Below are 19,882 nucleotides of genomic sequence, written 5' to 3' on the forward strand. Positions count from 1 at the left end.
TTTATCTACACTATAGCAGGGGACATAAAGTCATAACACATACGCTTTCCCAGTAGCAGACTATGATCAATAATGTCAAAAAATGCACTTGTCTAACAAAATAGCTCCCATAACCTTTTTATCATCAATTTCTCTCAGACAATCATTAGTCCTTTGTGTAAGTGCCGTGCTTGTTGAATAAAATCTAAATCAAATAAAATTGCATTTGTCACATGCACCGAATTCAACAGGTGAAAATGCTTACTACAAGCCCTTAACCAACAATGCAGTTTTAAGAAAATAAGAGTTAAGAAAATTAACCTGTGACAACATTCGGTGAAATTGCAGAGCGCCAATTTCAAAATAAGAAGATCTAAATATTAAACACTCATGAACATACAACTGTCTGACATCATTTAAAGGCTTAACTTCTTGTTAATCCAACCGTGTTGTCAGATTTCAGAAAGGCTTTACGGCTAAAGCATACCATGTGATTATCTGAGGACAGCGCCCCACATCAAAATACTTTTTCAACCAAAACCGGCTTCACAAAAATCACAAATAGCGCTAAAATAAATCACTTACCTTTGAATATCTTCCTCTATTTGCAATCCCAAGGGTCCCAGCTACACAATGAATGTTTGTTTTGTTCGATAAAGTACTTCTTTATATCCAGATAGGTCTGTTTAGTTGGCGCCATTGATTTCAGTAATCCACTCCTTCGACATGCGTACAAAGGAATTGAAAAAGCGACCGGTAAACTTCATCCAAACAAGTCAAACAATGTTTCTAATCAATCCTCAGGTACCCTAATATGTAAATAAACTATAATATTTCAGACGGAAAGAATGGTGTTCCCTGGGGTGGCAGGGTAGCCTAGTGGTTAGAGCGTTGAACTAGTAACCAGACGGTTGCAAGTTCAAACCCCCGAGCTGACAAGGTACAAATCTGTCCTTCTGCCCCTGAACAGGCAGTTAACCCACTGTTCCTAGGCTGTCATTGAAAATAAGAATTTGTTCTTAACTGACTTGCCTAGTTAAATAAAAAATTTAAAAAGGAAAATAACGAAGAGCGCCAAAAGTCTACCTGTCCTGATGAGAACACCTTGAATAACCTACAACTACTTGTTCATTTTTCAAGAAACAAGCCTGAAACCCTTTCTAAAGACTGTTGACATCTTGCCATGGGAACTGCAATCTGGTCCTATTTATTTGTATATCCCATAGGCTAGTATTGAAAAGGCCCGTGACCTCAAATAATGTACTCACATACATTATTTTAACAGTTTTAGAAACTTCAGAGTGTTTTCTATCCAATTCTACCAATATATGCATACAGTATCCTAGCTTCTGGGCCTGAGTAACAGGCAGTTTACTTCAGATTACGTCAGTCATCCGGAAATTCAGCTCCCTTGCCTTACTAAATAAACTAAAGTAAAAAGGTAACACAATAAAATAACAATATACAGGGGGTACCAGCACTGAGTCAATGTGCGGGGGTACAGGTTAGTCCAGGAAATTGACGTAATAAGCATATACATGTAGGCACGGATACATTGATTATGCAGCGAGTAGCAGCAGTGTATAAAAAAAGGGGGGTCAACGCAAATTGTCCGGGTAGCCATTTCATGAATTGTTCAGCAGTTTTATGGCTTGGGGTTAGAAGCTGTTTTAAGGAGCCTTTTTTTTTTCGACCTAAACTTGGCGCTCCTGTACCGCTTGCCTTGCGCTAGCAGAAAGAACTGTCTATGACTTGGGTGACTGGATTCTTTTTGGGGCCTTCCTCTGACACCGCCTAGTATAGAGGGCCATGGTGGCAGAAAGCTTTGCCCCAGTGATGTACTGAGCCGTATGCACTATCCTCTGTAGCGCCTTACTGTCGGATGCTTCAACACTGTGCCTTTTTTGTATATTTTATAACCATGTATTGTTACCACTGTATCATCCAAGGTATTATCTAAGTGAGTTCCTGAGATAGTCAGAATATGAATGTCATCTGTTACTATAAGTTATTGATTTCATGAACCTTGTTTCTTAGGCTACATGTTAATGTGGGCTATTTTTTAGCACTATTCTGGGAAGAGTATCAGAAGTAGACATGCTCATGTTATTTATGGTTGAGCTAATAGTGCAGGGTGAGGTGACAACAGTGGACTTCCTACTAGGGCACACTGCCTCAGTTCTATCAATATAACTCTGGTTCATAGGCACATGATTACTGCATACAATAGCTGTAGGATCAACAGAGGCATTCAGGGCAGTTAGAGCGACAGAAATTAGGTTACTTACATTGTGTCTGTCAATGCCCCTGGGATAATGTACATTTGCTGCAGCATTATCACAACTCAGCGACACAATGGTATGAATTAACTGAGCTGGTCTTGGGACATATATATTTCACTTAGATATGCTCAATCTAAATAGTGTACCAAATGATTCAACTCAGTTTCTCCTTCAAGTACCATCTGGCAATCCGCCCTGTGTGTCTGGGAAACGTGGGAAAGGGCTGTTGTTGCCATAGCAACGTACTATGCACTTGCTCTGTGCAGAGGCCAACTGCAAGTTGAAATCGGTGAGATAGACTCCTAAATTGATAGTCCCGTTTTTTAGGTGATTTTACAGCTATCTACTTCACATGCAGATACTGACTTAGCTATTATTGTGTGTAGTTTGCTTGCTAACTAGCAAGCCTAGATAGAGAACATTGCATTGTGGATTTTGTAGTCGACTTGAGCTGCAACAGATTTCCACAACAATTTTCACATGTTGCTACCAACCTTGTTATAACGAGAAATTACAAAACATATTGTTTTCACCAGTGGAGGCTTCTCAGAGGACGGGGAGGACCATCCTCCTCAGTACATTTATTTTTATTTTTATAGTGAAACATTGTGCTAGCTACGTGTGTGGAAAACATTTAATCACAAGTAAGACATTGTAACTCCATTCACTATTTGTAGCTGTATAGTCTGTTTGCTTGTGTTGTTGGTCTTGGCTAGCCTAATGTTCCGGTTGGAACATGGCATGGGAAACATATGTTTACATTGCCAATGCAAGTGAAATAGATAATAAACAAAAGTTAAATAAACAATTTTAAAAAATATTGCAAAAGTTCCAAAATAATAAAGACATTTCAAATGTCATATTATGTCTATACAGTGTTGTAATAATGTGCAAATAGTTCAAGTATAAAAGGGAAAATAAATAAACATAAATATAGATTCTATTTTCAATGGTGTTTGTTCTTCACTGGTAGCCCTTTTCTTGTGGCAACGGGTCACAAATCTTGCTGCTGTGATGGCACACTGTGGTATTTCACCCAATAGATATGGGAGTTTATCACTCACTAACTCACTCAAGTGTCTGCTAATACCTTCATGAAAACAAGCATGATGGAAGCCCTAAAATATGACGTTTTTCTGAGTAGTTAGCGGGCATTGTTGAAAAGTCATCTTTAGACATATTGTACTTTTCTTAAATGTAGTTTTGTAATTGACTAAAACAAGAGGACAACAACAAAATTGAGTTTGAAAATGTCATGTTTTTACTGTGAGCCAATGGGGTAATAAGCACAGGGTTATATTCCCCACAGGCGGGCAATAACCACAGGGTTATTTTCCCTACGAGCGGGCAGGCCCACGACAACTCGCAGCCAATGATGACAAGGCCTCGCGTCATGTGACCCACACTGAACTGTCCGGGGTTGGTGGAGTTTCCAAAATAACAATCTCCGTCAACCGGGGTACCGGACCTTGCAAAACGAAAACGCCCATTGGTGAGCTGTCACTTTGAGGATGCAAGCTGCTATCAGCTAACCACAATTTTCACCAGTGGCGGTTAGTAAAATTTACCAGACTGGGCACCCGAACCTAGATAAACGTTGGTCTTTACAAAACCGCCCACTGTTTGGAGGCGAAAAAAAGTAAGATAGAGGCACTAGAGGCAGCTGTCGAAAGGCTAGCTATCGTAAGCTAACAATATATAGTAGCTAGCTTGCCATGTTGTTGTTACTGGGGAAATGAAAGGGATTCTCTCTCTCTTCACTTGCGTGAAATGTGGATCAATTGTCAACAGTACAAGTCAACACTTTGATAGCTAGCTTTCTAATGTTGTAGGTTATAGGATAGGTAGCTAGCTAGAGCTAGCTCACCATGACTCGCTCTTCCTAACGCGCCCGGAGAGAATACAGTCAGTGTGACAACAACGGAGGCTAACGTTCGCTACCTGGGTACAACGGGAAAAGGTAAGCTTACGGTGCACGTTTGAGTGACATAGCTAGCCAAATAACTAAAAGGTTCCTACTTTTGTCTGTGATATAGCTGTAGCTGGTTAGCGACAAATTGTCAGCCAACTAGCTAGGTATGATTCATAACTCCTAGCTAACTATTTTCATCATTTTTAACTCCAAGACAAGACAGCTTGTAAAAAGCCTTTTGGAGTTATAAATCATAGCTAGCTAGCTAGCTAGCCAGCCAACTAGCTAGAATTTAATTTAATTTATTTTGGTGAACAGACATATACAACAAAATGTACAATGTGGACCCAGAGGATATCACTTGAACGCTTGTTTCCAAAGTGGTCCTCGATGGTAAAAACAATAACACATATAATGGTTAAAAGGCAAGACAAAATTACAAACAACCAATACATTAATTTATGTTGACATCCTTAAAAGTGCCACTATTCACTGCACTTCTCCCTAACCTTAAAAATCAACCATATTAATTTAACATGAAAACAATCGCTTCATTGCACATCATACCTATCATTAAAATAAATACACCTGGCCAGCAGTGGGGTGGTTTCTCTTACTTAGACACAACCGTGTCCAAATTAAAACCTTTGCCTGCCTTTTAAAGCTATTTCTACTTTAAAAAATGTTGATCTCCAGGCGGGGGCTATTCCATAGACAACTAGTTCAGTTGCTATCTAACTGGCCTTGATGCCTTAATTATTACTCTTAGTTCAAGTAATGTTAGCTAGCTAGCTGACAATAAAAAGCCATCCTGTGGACATTGAAACAAACTAAATGAAATAATGACTCAAATGGACCCTTAACCTAAAGGAAGAGTTGAGACACTCCTGTTATTTTTCCTCTACCTTTTTAGGTCAAAATAATCCGAAACTATTCCCTTCTCTTCCCCATCCCTCAGTCCAGCGTCTTTGACATATGACGGTACCACTCAGCTGGAGAGATGTACTCACCATCTAGAAAGGACTTCATCGCGTTGACCCTCAGTGACCAACACAGCCGCAGCTACAACAACGGAAAGCACCGCCGCCAGTCCTGCTGGAGGGTGAGTGTTATTTATTTCAAGCCCTTGTCCTGCAGCCACTTTCTCACAACAGTACTGTGAACTGGGGCCATATGTACAAGCAACTCTGAGTAGGAGGGCTTATCTACGATCAGTTCCCCCTGTCCATTTAATCTTATTCAGTGTGATCTAAAAGGCTAAACTGTACCTAAATCAGCATGTCCTTGTGTTTGCTGTCCTTCTTTCATGTTTCACTCTCGAAGGAAACCCTCCTGACAAAAGGTAGTGTAGCCTACCTCCTCCAGTCAAGCAATGAGATGCTTCCAGATAGCTTGTTGGTACTTTCTTGTTAATTGAAAGATAACTGATTGAGAGATCAACATGGACTAGAGCTGTTGTAAAATGTTTATTAAAAAGAAGCAAACGGACTGAAACGGGGAGCGACCTACCTGAATTTATCCAATAGGAACTTTTGTTTAGCTAAGTTTGCTTACATTTGGTTCTTAAACGGTAAGCTGTTTCTGTAATGAATACGCCCCTGGTTTTCAGGTGCTTGACAGAACCAGCAGAGATGTGCTTTTTAAACCTGCCATTACAGTGCCTTGCGAAAGTATTCGGCCCCCTTGAACTTTGCGACCTTTTGCCACATTTCAGGCTTCAAACATAAAGATATAAAACAGTATTTTTTTGTGAAGAATCAACAAGTGGGACACAATCATGAAGTGGAACAACATTTATTGGATATTTCAAACTTTTTTAACAAATCAAAAATTGAAAAATTGGGCGTGCAAAATTATTCGGCCCCCTTAAGTTAATACTTTGTAGCGCCACCTTTTGCTGCGATTACAGCTGTAAGTCGCTTGGGGTATGTCTCTATCAGTTTTGCACATCGAGAGCAAAACAGCTCGAGCTCAGTGAGGTTGGATGGAGAGCATTTGTGAACAGCAGTTTTCAGTTCTTTCCACAGATTCTCGATTGGATTCAGGTCTGGACTTTGACTTGGCCATTCTAACACCTGGATATGTTTATTTTTGAACCATTCCATTGTAGATTTTGCTTTATGTTTTGGATCATTGTCTTGTTGGAAGACAAATCTCCGTCCCAGTCTCAGGTCTTTTGCAGACTCCATCAGGTTTTCTTCCAGAATGGTCCTGTATTTGGCTCCATCCATCTTCCCATCAATTTTAACCATCTTCCCTGTCCCTGCTGAAGAAAAGCAGGCCCAAACCATGATGCTGCCACCACCATGTTTGACAGTGGGGATGGTGTGTTCAGGGTGATGAGCTGTGTTGCTTTTACGCCAAACATTTCGTTTTGCATTGTTGCCAAAAGGTTCCATTTTGGTTTCATCTGACCAGAGCACCTTCTTCCACATGTTTGGTGTGTCTCCCAGGTGGCTTGTGGCAAACTTTAAACAACACTTTTTATGGATATCTTTAAGAAATGGCTTTCTTCTTGCCACTCTTCCATAAAGGCCAGATTTGTGCAATATACGACTGATTGTTGTCCTATGGACAGAGTCTCCCACCTCAGCTGTAGATCTCTGCAGTTCATCCAGAGTGATCATTGGCCTCTTGGCTGCATCTCTGATCAGTCTTCTCCTTGTATGAGCTGAAAGTTTAGAGGGACGGCCAGGTCTTGGTAGATTTGCAGTGGTCTGATACTCCTTCCATTTCAATATTATCGCTTGCACAGTGCTCCTTGGGATGTTTAAAGCTTGGGAAATCTTTTTGTATCCAAATCCGGCTTTAAACTTCTTCACAACAGTATCTCGGACCTGCCTGGTGTGTTCCTTGTTCTTCATGATGCTCTCTGCGCTTTTAACGGACCTCTGAGACTATCACAGTGCAGGTGCATTTATACAGAGACTTGATTACACACAGGTGGATTGTATTTATCATCATTAGTCATTTAGGTCAACATTGGATCATTCAGAGATCCCCACTGAACTTCTGGAGAGAGTTTGCTGCACTGAAAGTAAAGGGGCTGAATAATTTTGCACGCCCAATTTTAAAGTTTTTGATTTGTTAAAAAAGTTTGAAATATCCAATAAATGTCGTTCCACTTCTTGATTGTGTCCCACTTGTTGTTGATTCTTCACAAAAAAATACAGTTTCATATCTTTATGTTTGAAGCCTGAAATGTGGCAAAAGGTCGCAAAGTTCAAGGGGGCCGACTACTTTCGCAAGGCACTGTAGTTTGTGTCGTATATGCTGGTGCAATATGCAAAAATAATAGCAATGATGAATGTAAGGAGTATGGCTTATAGTAGTTTTCATTGGTATAGGGTAGACTAGGCTATGTCTTCTTGTGTATTGTCTTATTTAGATGGATTCCAGTGACCGTCTCTTCTGAGACAGTGATGCATTGTTTTCCATCATGGCTCACTGATAATTGCTCAGATAGGTATTTGTGGCTCAACACAAGTGTCAATTAGGCTAAGTAGACAACAGTACTTGCGTGTAGCCTGTTGGGCCTCTAGCTATTTTTTGTTGTCTCCCATGAGAGAGCATCCCTCTATCCGCACTGCTTGCTCGCAAATATCAGTTTGTGGAAAAACAACCATCTAGAGATGTTGGAGTTGTACCGAGCAAGTAACACAATAGCTTACACAGTGTTTGTCAAAAGCTTTGATCCCTCATAAATGGTGATCTGGATTGGGGAAATGAGCTACGGTCCTACTGTCATTTGAATTGACACTTCGCTAAGCCCTGCCCCCTTGGCTACTGTTGCAAGCTCAGGCCACATTTTCTCAGTTAACACTGGCGAAATCCCCTTTTTTATACACAATGAAATTAAGCACAGACTACCCCTTGCTAATCAGGAATCTCTTGGGTATGTTGTGGTGAACTGTCATTACAATTGCTTCAAGGGAACCTGGTAATATTGTTTGTAGTGTAGCTAGCCACTGGAGGGCTTTGAATGCACTGTACATGCAGTCTAAACTACTAAGCACTTTTGGAGCTAATCAGTGCTCTCAAATCGTTTGCTGATCTCGACAGCAGATTATTTATATTCATGATATAGCCAAGTTCTATTAAGTGGCTAGCTAGCATTAGCAACATTTGGTGGTCAACGAGACTGAAAGCTTGCTAACAAACAATGTAACTGAAGTATAATTTAGGATTTTTAAAAATACGCCAAGAGGCTCTGCAGTTCAGGAATCACAGTGGCAAGTACCCCTGGTATACTTTTTAATTATTTAGCCATTTATGGCCATTTACTGGCTTGCATCATGCGTCTCTAACATGAGCTTGTCCGAGGTGTCAGACTCGTCGACAGTTTTTATCCACATTGGAGCGCTGCAATTGGTTGCCCAAAATTCCGTGGCCAGGCTTAGCGAAGGATCAATTGATAGATGTTAAATTGCTTTTGAGTGCTTATTTTCCTCTCTCCTCTGTAGAAGTGGAAGCAGCTGTCTCGGCTGCAGCGCAGTCTCATCCTCTTCCTGCTAGCTCTGCTGCTGATATTTGGACTTCTCTTCTACCCAAGCTTCTCAGAGCAATGGGGAGGTAGGCCTCTTTCCCCACTCTCACTCGCTGTTAGTCTTTTGTATTTGCATGCTGCTATTGATGTTTCACTGTGTGTGTGTGTGCACTCAGGCATGTCGGACAAGGCGGTAAGGGAGGACTGGGATGAAGACTGGGAAAGAGGCCTGAAACCCGTCCCGCCAGGGGTAAACCCTGTGGCTGGCCCAGCTGGAGATCCGGCTGTGGGCCTGGCTGGTGTAGCAGTCGGCCCAGAGTTGGACCCAGGGTTGGGTCTAGCTGCGGCTCCAGGACTCATACCAGAGGTCATTCCAGAACCCCGGAGGCCAAAGGTCCCCTCTATACCCAAACCTCCAGCCAAGGTCAGGACCAGGCTATTGGCTATTGCACTAGTCTTAACTACTTTGATAGGTTTTATTAAACATAAAACCAAACAACCATTCAAGTGATTCTGGGTCCAAGAACAGACAGTGAAGCAACTGTTTTGGCTGTCCTTCAGCGCCTTTGTCAGAACTTGCTGTAATGTATTCTAATTAACTCTGTTTACCTATGTAGAAGAGACCATTCCCCAACAAGAGAGGCCCTCCAAGCCTGCAGAAGGAGCGGAATGTATCAGATTCACTGGTAAAACCAGCTGAGAAAGTGCCAGTGGAGAAAGCTGAAGAGAAGGAGGGAGAGAAGCCTCTTGTCAGGTAAAAACCTATTGTCAACCGTAACGACACTTGATATCGAATTCAACTCTTTTGCCCAATCGGGATCATTCTGCGGTAATACTGTTATTACTATTCATTTACAGCTCCATGTCCTTTATGTGTTATCTGTGTTTCATACACGTAGCTGGCGAGGAGCCATGATCGAGGCTGACGAGGCTACAGAACCCCCACCCTCTGCCCATGAGAAGGATGCCCCTGTGCCAGTCAACCCTGAGGACACAGCCCCACTGGCACCAGGTAAGTCTCTGCCACACGCACCATCTCACACCCTCAACCATACTGCACACCCTCACCCACTCCAGAGCTTGACCAGCTGTGGTGTCTTTGGCTTCCGAAATATAAATGTTTGTGTGTGCTTGAGAGAATGTGCTTACTGTGTGTAGTTTCAGTGAAGCCTGTGGACAGGCTGGAGATGGTGCGAGAGGCCTTTAGGCATGCCTGGAAGGGCTATAAGGAGTTTGCCTGGGGTCATGATGAGCTCAAGCCTGTGTCTAAGTCCTACGGGGAGTGGTTTGGCCTGGGCCTGACTATCATTGATGCTCTGGACACAATGTGGATCCTGGGACTGAAAGAAGGTAACTTGGCCTCCTAACACAAAAACAGACACACCCTGCTCTCTCTTTACTAATTGCTTCTCTGTATTTGCTGCTGTCAAACAGAACCCAAGGCTGAATTTCTCTCTGTCTCCCTCTCTCTCGCCCGCTCGCTCACAGAGTTTGAGGAGGCGAGGAAGTGGGTGGAGACTGAGTTGTCATTCTCTAAGAATGTGGACGTGAACCTGTTTGAGAGCACCATCCGGATCCTGGGAGGCCTGCTAAGCACCTACCACCTGACTGGCGATGAGATGTTCCTGGAGAAGGCTGTGAGTGACATGGGAAGGAAGGCTAGGACAGATTGGGCGAATAGAATATGGTCTCTACTTTTTCTTCTCTACCTCCATCTCTCCTTTCACCCTTTCAATCCCACTATTCACTGATCCTTAAGGCTTCTAGCTGACACACACCCTGAGTGTACAAAACATTAGGAACACTGACCAGGTGAAAGCTATGATCTCTTGTTGATGACACTTGTTAAATCCACTTCAGTCAGTGTAGATGAAGGGGAGAGGACAGGTTAAAAAAATACGATTTTTAAGCCTTGAGACATGGAGTGTGTATGTGTGCCATTCAGAGGGTGAATTGGCAAGACAAAAGATTGAATTGACTTTATACGGGGTGTGGTGGTAGGTGCCAGGCGTACCGGTTTCAGTGTGTCAAGAACTGCAACGCAACGCTGGCTCAACTGTCTCCCGTGTGTATCAAGAATGGTCCACCACCCAAAGGACATCCAGCCAACTTGACACAACTGTGGGAAGCACTGGAGTCAACATGGGGCCAGCATCTCTGTGGAACGCTTTCATCACCTTGTAGAGTCCATTCCCGACAAATTGAGACTGTTCTGAGGGCAAAAGGATGTACAACTCAATATTAAGAAGATGTTTTGTAATACTCCGTGTACATCAGAGCAGGAAAAATGCTCTTCTCTTCCCACATGGGAATACCACAAGCACATTTTTTATTTAAATCAAACCGGTCATAAAAGCTCTATGCAAAGTTGTTTACTAACTGGTGATGCGCAAGTTAGATAAATATGAGATCAACCTTTTTTTTTTATCACCCACCTAAATTCAAACATCAACCAATGTTCAAATTCTTCTTTCTAAATAAATCACTGAAAACCTCAAATTGTATCTACAAACTTAGTACGTTTCATTGCCTGAGGTTATGATAAATTAATGGAAAGTAAAAAATCTGAAGAATTAATGAGTCAGACAAGCACTTAATTCAATTAGCTAATTTACTAATGAGGATTGATAGCTATGTTCTCATCTTTCCTTCCCTTGTGCTCTCGTAGAAAGATATTGGCTTGAGGTTGATGCCTGCTTTCAAAACCCCCTCCAAGATCCCCTTCTCTGATGTGAACATTGGGAAGGGCACGGCCCACCCCCCTCGCTGGACGTCCGACAGCACCCTGGCCGAGGTCACCAGTGTCCAGCTGGAGTTCAGAGAGCTCAGCCGCCTCACCCAGGACCCGCAATACCAGGTGATGCCAGAGAGGGGGGCTCCATGTATCGTGTCATGTGTCGACTACGTTTTTTATTTTTGTATAATTTTTTTCTGTGTGATCTCAGAATCTGAATCTCAGTGATCTCTGTTATCTGTCAACAGATGACTCCCATTGAAAAACCATTGTCTCAATACGTAATTTTTGGACACAAAATCTCTGTCCGGACCTATAGGTTGAAATTTGAGGAGTTTAACTTGTTATTGCATAGGTTTGAATTTGAGAAGGTGTTCCGTTGCAAAATGTTTTTTCTACAGTCCGCTCTAATGAATATGACCCAAGTCTTTATCAACCTGCCTGTGCATCCCTAGGAGGTGGTGAATGAGGTGATGAGGCTGGTCCATAAGCTGCCAGGGAAGCATGACGGCCTGGTGCCCATGTTCATCAACACCAACAGCGGCCAGTTCACCCACAAAGGAGTCTTCACCCTGGGGGCCCGGGCTGACAGCTACTATGAGTACCTGCTCAAACAGTGGATCCAGGGAGGCAAGACAGAACCAGAGTAAGCACCTTCCTATCAATTTTGCCTTTAAGATAATAATGACTAAGATGGCATGGACACGGAGGACCTGATCCTAGATCAGCTCACCTACTCGAGAGGCTTTATGAATACAGGCCCAGATCACATATGATTAGAGTGCTTTGAGGAGACTGCCGGATTACAGATAAACGAATAGATATTGATGGGTGTGTTGTTCAGTCTGTTGGAGGACTACCTGGAGGCGATAGAGGGAGTCAAGAAGCACCTGCTGAGAACCAGTGGCCCCAGAAAGCTGACCTTCGTAGGGGAGCTCAACCACAATCGTTTCAACCCCAAGATGGTGAGAGACTACACAGAACATCCATACCAATACACACTGTATGTACTACTTTACATGTTTACAATAAACACTCTCGCTCACTCTCTCTCCCCCCTCTCGCACCCTCTCCCCGTCTCTCTCTGCCCCCGTCCCCCTCTCTCTCAATCTGCCTCTTGCACTCTCTCTCAGGACCACCTGGTGTGTTTCCTGCCTGGCACGCTTGCGCTGGGTGCCCACAATGGGCTGCCGGAGGATCACATGGAGCTGGCCCTGCAGCTGATGGAGACGTGCCACCAGATGTATATCCAGATGGAGACGGGCCTGAGCCCCGAGATCGCCCACTTCAACCTGCAGCCCTACGACGGGCGAGACGTCGACGTCAAGGTGGGTTCTACAGGAAGAATATTGAGAGCATCCCAGATGGCACGCTGCTCTCTATTTAGTGCACAACATAGGGAATAGGGTGCAACTTAGGACACTGTGTGTGTGAGATATAGATGTATTTGGCTCCTACTGTATGTCTTCCAATCCTAGTGTACTTTGAAGCGTGTCTTATTTCTCTGTCTTGCACTAATCCTTCTCTAGAGATGGTTAATGGCGGAGTAACAGGAGTCAAGTGTGGCTCTGTGGCGTAATAAAGCTGAAACCGGCTCTGATCTTTGCTTTCCCCTCACTGCTGGAACTAACCCTCTAAACTTGCTTTCCAAATGCGTCTCGTCAGTTCTTAAGGTCGTTTGAAAATGTACATTTGATTTAGGTTGTAACTGCTACAGCATACAAACATCTCCAATCAAAGCGTACAAAGATGTGTTCGCCTTCACTTTACCGTCAATGTTTATGGGTGCGCCTCAAATGGCACCCTATTCCCTAAAAGTAGTGCGCTATATAGGGGATGGGGTGCAATTTGGGATGTACCCCAATGTGAGTTTGCAAGTCTTTTCTCCCCCAGCCTGCAGACAGACACAACCTCCTGAGACCAGAGACCGTGGAGAGTCTGTTCTACCTATACAGGTTCACTAAGGACGCCAAATACAGAGACTGGGGCTGGGACATTCTAGAGAGCTTCAACAAATATACCAGGGTGAGTCCCAACGTCTTACTGTAACGCCAGACAGCACAGCGACTCCACCTTCACTGATCTGTTACGTCTGATAACTTGCCAAACATTCATTGGATAGATCAACAGTTGTTTGGCAACAATGGTACTGCGCTGACTTTGTCTAATTAACCCACTAACAGTCAGAATTTATCTTAACAAAAACTATAACCCTGTGGTACATGTTGACTTATTCTTCCTGGGCAAGTCTTAATTACTCAATTCTACACCGAGCTAAGGAGTTTTGTGGTTGAAGAAGCGCTATTTATGAACTTTGAAATGTGCCTGAAAACTATAGCTAGCTAGCTTGGTTGTTAGCTGAGCCAATCCCACTGGCTGCATGATGAAACGAGCTAAATTCTGAGAAAAGTCCCGTCATTCCGTGGAGTAGGACTTCCATCAGCCAGCTGGATGCCTTGCTCCAAGTTAAATCATTGATGTCTGTAAGGTGTGTGTGTGCTAACGACAACACGTTTGATCACCTGATTGACTGGTGGTGTATGGGTTCTGCCAGCCGGTGCATCTGCCAGCTGTTTCATAGCGCGTCAATGCCAGAATGCCATCATTTAAAAAAATTTTTTTAAACAGGTCCTACTTTCATGCAGCTGCAGAGGAATCTTTATTATTATAAAAAATAAAATGTTCCACAATTTGGATGACAGACAACTCATGGCAACACGGTTGCATTAGAAAGAAGCCATCTGTAGGAAGACAATTGTGCGAGTACTTGAATTTCTCAATTAACATAATCATCTTGAGCTGTTATACCAAGCTGCCTTCTCAAGGGATCCAGCTTGACACTCGCTGTGGTGGTGGTGCACAGTCAAAGACCGTTTTGTAAATGGGGTTTCGTTTGGGTTTTCTGTGTTACTCGCTGCTTCCCCTCATGCTCGTCTTCCTATCCAGGTGCCAAGTGGAGGCTACACTTCCATCAGTAATGTGCGCGACCCCGTGAACCCGGGTCCGAGGGACAAGATGGAGAGCTTCTTCCTGGGGGAGACGCTCAAGTACTTCTACCTGCTGTTTTCAGACGACCTGGAGCTGCTCAGCCTGGACAAGTACGTGTTCAACACAGAGGCCCACCCACTACCCATCTGGCAATTGCCCCCTGTCTGAGACAGGAGGTGATGTCATAGAGAAGTAGCCTACCATGAGATCCCAGGATTTGAACTTCCTAGCTGTTGCCTTCTCAAGGGATCCAGCTTGACTCACTGTGCACAGTAGAAGACAAACTCGTCAATGGGTTTTCAAGTGGAGAGGTTTTCCTTGGGTGGGGTTGGGGGTGGGGCATAGAGCTGGCCTCTTGTACAAAGCTTTTGTAGTTTGGATTAGACACACTTGAAAATCTTGATGGCTTGCTGTTCAGTTTAAAAGAAACACGAAGAGCGATGGTCTACAGAATCAGCTCAACGGAAACTAGACTGAGACTCCCCCAGGTGCCAGTTTGATTATTTTCTAACACTAAAAGTAGTATAATCCTCTCCCCTCCCCGACCGGCTGACGATGGATATGTAATAAGGTGGAAGTACCAGATGATTATGCTTTCCCATTGATTTGTCCCATACATTTATGTTAGAGGATTGTTTACCCTGAAGGGAGTACTGAATACATGGGTTGCATTGTTGAGAGCCTTTAATGGGAGGTGAAGCACTCCTAACCCATAGGTCTTTCAGGAGTTCCTCTCCTTGAGAGCCATTACCACAGAAATAGAATGAGTAGAATGGGTGTCACCATTTACGTCAGTTAATCCATAATGGGTGGACTGGCAGGCCATTTTGTGTGTTCATTCTATTTCTATGAGCCTTACACCACTAGTTACTACTGTCGATGTGAAGGACCAATTGAAGTAGCCTATAGTACCGTGACTGTTGAAGCTCCTGTGGTGAAAAAATGCTTTGCACTTTCATCTCTAAAATGTAAGGATTTGTCTTTTTGTATATTTAAGTGATGTGGGAGTAGATTTGAGTAGTGATGCATGCAGGTGATTCTGCGTGCTTTAGCTGAATAGATAAAAACCAACACTGATGGCCTATGAATGAAATGCCATTAATCATTATTGCACATGGGACCACAGCCCACAATGACATTTTTTAAATTTAATGTATTTATTGATTTGTTTTTGTGTTTTTCATGATGACTTCTAACAAGTCTAACCCTCCTGTTTCATCGGATTGTATGAAGGGTAATTGGGAACGTAATCGAGGTAATGAAGTAATGGCACGTTTGTATACTTTTAAATGTGATTTCTCCAATGCAAACATAAGTTGTGTAAATAACTCAATATTGCTGTGTTACGAGAATTTCATGCATATTTCATTTGGGACCATGTGTCTGTGTATTCGTCTCATCGTGAGGGAGTTAAGGTTTATGCAATCGACTTGTAGGCAAGTCTCTCATGACTGAACTGCGACATTTTGGGTTCTAGATTAATCGACTTGCCACAGCCTAATTAGTGTGCTGCCACTGAGAATTCTCATGTTTGGGTTCTGGGTAGAATATATTCTTGTTGCTTGAATTAAATCTGTTACAAAGCCAGACTCCTTATCAGTCAGAATGAATACCAGAATGAATGAATATAGACTAGTAAGAGTCTGAGAAGGGTTCTTGTTTTCTTGAGGTGTTGGCGATATTAGGCTGATGGCTAGTTAAGCATACCTACAGAGCTCTCAACCATGAATGGTTGTTTCTCCCGATTTTATGCCGTGCCTGCTGAAGATGTCCAGGGTAGACACTGAGTGTACAAAACATTAGGAACGCCTTCCTAATAAAGTCATGCCCCCTTTTGCCTTCCGAACAGGCTCAGTTTGTTGAGGCATGGATTCTACAAGGTGTCTAAAGCGTTCCACAGGGATGCTGGCCAATGTTGACTCCAATGCTTCCCACAGTTGGGTGGTGGACCATTCTTGATGCACATTGGAAACTGAGCATGGAAAAAAACAGCAGCGTTTCATTTACACACTCAAACTGGTTCTCCTGGCACCTACTACCATACTCTGTTCAGAGGCACTTAAATATTTTGTCTTGCCCATTCACCCGCCACACACGTCTCAATTGTCTCTTGTAATCCTTTTTTTTAACCCGTCTCCTCTCCTTCATCTACACTCACATTGAATTGGATTTAACAAGTGACATCAATAAGGGATCATAGCTTTCACCTGGATTCACCTGGTCAGTCTGTTTTGGAAAGAGCAGGTGTCCCTAATGTTTTGTACAAAGTGTATATAGTTAATGGTTATGTCTTGTAGAGCATTTTGGCAAGGGAGGTGTCTTTTATAGCTCACTATTTGGGAGGTTTCAAGTAAAATTATTGCGTAACAAGTGTAAATATTTTATGGGCATTCTTTTTAAATGGTCTCCTGAATGTTGTGATTGTGTTCCCCTTCTGGTGTGTTAAAGGCCCAGTGGAGTCAAAAATGTGATTTCAGTGTTTTTATATATATTTCCACATTTATGAGGTTTGAATAATATTGTGAAAATGAGAATGCCCTTTTTAGTGTAAGAGCTGCTTGAAGTTGGCCTGAAATTTCAGCCTGTTTTGATGGGTTGGACCATTGGCCTTTCCATGGTGACCTCACCATAGGGTAAATTAGTTAGACTAATAAGATAGAGTTTCAAGCCTTTGCCAATATCAGACCCCTCCCAGACAGTCCTAGTGAAATTCTATTTTGCTATTTGCTAAAAAAAAATATATAGTTTTATTTTCATTTACTATTTTAATTGAAAACAATCACAGTACAGTACTTAATTGTTACCCAGAAATTATTTGATATTGAGATAAAAACTGCTGCATTGAACCTTTTTAAGCAATGGTGTTGCTTATATTTAATTGTGCTTCTCCCAGTATGAAATATAGACCTCTCCAGAGAGGTGGAGAGGAGGCGTTCATCCCAAATAGCACCCTATTCCCTATATACCAGAGCCCCGGTCAAAAGTAGTTCATTATATAGGGAATTGGGTACCATTTGAGACAGTTTGTCCTGAAGTCACACTTTGGCTGACATCAATTGTTTCATTTCATAGCCCTTGTATTGTGCTTCTTTAAGCATTTTAACTATAATTATTCTAGTTGATCAACTGCTTTAAAAAAATACATAGGTTGTGCTTTGCAAAATTATCATAACTCATTACAGTAGGCTATATTTCATAGGTAGATTTCTGAACCCAAATCCTGACCTATACCATCAGGATTTGAGTAAGCAGAATTGGCCCTGCACCAGTGCTTGGCAGAACCCTCCTCCACACGGTCTGTCATCCACAGCACAGCTTACCTTCCTTACCACATTTTGTGGTGTGTTGGAAGTCATTTTAACGTTGTGCCTTCCAAGCTATAGCAACTAGCGATTGGCAGCTTCCTCACTCCCAGAGATTGTGTGCTGTTCCTGTAATTGCTTCTTAGCTTTGGCCCCAGTCAGACTTTAAACTCAATCAAATATTCATGATCGCCATTGGTGCTTAGTTGGTGTGAGTTTTTTAAAGATTGGAGGAGACTAAAGACATGAGAAAAGGAATGTAGTCATTTGTCACCATGGCGAACACTTCGATACACAATTCAGAGTTTCAGAGAGGTCATTTTATATTTAACACATCATGATTTTTCATATTTGAAACTATTACGTGGCCATAATGAAAAAACGTCCAGAGATTGAATTAAAATCTCCCGGTACTTTTATCGGGTTGGAAATGAAATATCTACATGGAGAGAAATGAGAGGGGGGATAAAAAGTCTAAATAGGGGTGCTTTTTTTGTTGTTTCTCCAACGTGACATTTACAGTGTGTGGTAAAATGGAAATGTGTTTTTTTGCATATCTGTTATTAGGGTTTAGTAGTGCCTGCTCAAGGGCAGCGACAGATTTGTTTTCCATAGTCGTCTCGGGGATTTGAACTAGCAACCTTTTCGGTTACTGACTCAACGCTCTAACTGATAGGCTACCTGCCGCCCATTAAGAAATATAGAAACTCACTGAAATTACTTGTTTTAAAAGTCCCTACAAAATATAAAATGTTGTCCACTCAATACTGCTTTATAGATTGAAATCGTTGCTCTCCCATGTAGCAATCTGTTGGTGGAGATTGCAAATATGACCCTTGCGTCCTAGACCAAAGACATGATTAATAGTGTTTTGTGTTCTCACAATCAATTCATTGAACTGTTTAAGAAGTAGCGTCCATTAGAGAAGGGTCAAATCTTCTCCCCAAAGACTACTAAGCCTGGCAATTTCTTCATGAAGATAGTGGTCACAGGTATTGCCTTGCCGTTGAACTGCTACCTATTAAGCTTGACTTTGAAGAATCCTTTCATCTCTCGAAGATTGTCACGCCACAGACTGTAATATTTTCCACACTGCTGTTGTAAGTCCAGCCGCAGCTTCTCTCAAACCCTGTCCATACAACAATAACCTGTTTTTCTGTCATTTGGATCGACAATAAAGATTTTAAACTAAGCCTTGTTTTCCTTTTCGTGAATAGATTTGTACCCTACATAAAGTCTCATTGATTGATTATTGTATGGCATTAACAAGTTGAGAATTTCTGGCCTTGCTAATGTAAATCTATGTAAATTCCTGCCTGTTGGTACTTTTAACTGTGACTTCCTGGACCGAGCCAAAGGTAAAATACTTAATTATGTAGAATATAGATAATTTGATTCTAGTTAATGACTCCATAGTTCATACCTTTTCTCTTCTGGCTTGTATTTCACAGAGCTACAGTATCATGCAGAGTACATTATTAGTCATGTATTGAAACTTTGATCTGGGGGATTATTTATAAGTGTCTCTATAAGTGTGCCATTTATGATTCATAGTCTCACTTTTTTTTTTTTTTTTTAAAGTAAAATTTTCCTTGTATTTTCTTCACCCACTGTTCCTGTTAAATCCAATTATAGTTATGTACTAAGTTGTAACACCAGGAGGCAGCAAAAACAGGATGTATGTGTACCTGTGGCGCATCATTTTGAAGCATGAATCTTAGTTTTTATAACGAAAGCGCCATCGTGATGCATACAGCATAGTAATTAAGCCAACTCTTCCTTAACCACGAGGGAACGTTTAACTAGCTTTATGTATAAGGCTTGTCAGGCTCAAAGACTGGTTGATCCTGTGTGTGGGTGTGCACATGTGTTCTCATTTTGATGGACACTTAATTAGATCTGATCAGAAAGCTGGTCTCCTCAGGTCACTGTGTGATTGTCGTGTGACAACGATTTTGAGTATTTGGGTTTGGGACACTTCTGTCATTTGTGCTTTTTCCTTCAGTCCAAGTGTCAGTCAACAAAATTGGTATGGGGCTCATTTGTATCGGACAAGGTAAGACAAATGCCACCTTACTCCCTATATAGTGCACTACTTTTGACCAGGGCCCATAGTGCACTATGGAATAGGGTGCCATTTGGGACAAAGACCCTGACTACTTTGTTTCTCGTTGGAGAAGAACATGGGTAGGAGTCCTC

General features: G+C 42.3%; 1 protein-coding gene across 1 annotated transcript; it reads left to right on the plus strand.

Annotated features, from left to right (window-relative positions):
• The first annotated feature begins 3,711 nt into the window (after positions 1 to 3,711).
• man1b1a (mannosidase, alpha, class 1B, member 1a) lies at positions 3,712 to 18,875 on the plus strand. The gene is made up of 14 exons (XM_020465863.2): positions 3,712 to 4,221; positions 5,132 to 5,275; positions 8,637 to 8,745; positions 8,836 to 9,083; positions 9,277 to 9,413; positions 9,559 to 9,671; positions 9,818 to 10,009; positions 10,148 to 10,296; positions 11,328 to 11,516; positions 11,849 to 12,039; positions 12,238 to 12,358; positions 12,527 to 12,721; positions 13,287 to 13,418; positions 14,340 to 18,875. Exons 2-14 carry the CDS (start codon positions 5,174 to 5,176, stop codon positions 14,547 to 14,549), a joined length of 2,088 nt encoding a protein of 695 aa, XP_020321452.1. The 5' UTR covers positions 3,712 to 4,221; positions 5,132 to 5,173; the 3' UTR covers positions 14,550 to 18,875.
• The last annotated feature ends 1,007 nt before the right edge of the window (positions 18,876 to 19,882 follow it).

This window comes from Oncorhynchus kisutch, linkage group LG29 (genome assembly GCF_002021735.2).
Source record: "Oncorhynchus kisutch isolate 150728-3 linkage group LG29, Okis_V2, whole genome shotgun sequence".
In the NCBI taxonomy this organism is placed as follows: Eukaryota; Metazoa; Chordata; class Actinopteri; order Salmoniformes; family Salmonidae; genus Oncorhynchus; species Oncorhynchus kisutch.

Bases quoted from the DNA above. Each gene is read 5' to 3' on its own strand.
- man1b1a (XM_020465863.2), top strand. From the start codon at position 5,174: ATGTACTCACCATCTAGAAAGGACTTCATCGCGTTGACCCTCAGTGAC. The intron at 9,414-9,558 runs GTAAAAACCTAT...TCATACACGTAG, and splicing joins GGAGAGAAGCCTCTTGTCAG to CTGGCGAGGAGCCATGATCG. The intron at 9,672-9,817 runs GTAAGTCTCTGC...TACTGTGTGTAG, and splicing joins CACAGCCCCACTGGCACCAG to TTTCAGTGAAGCCTGTGGAC.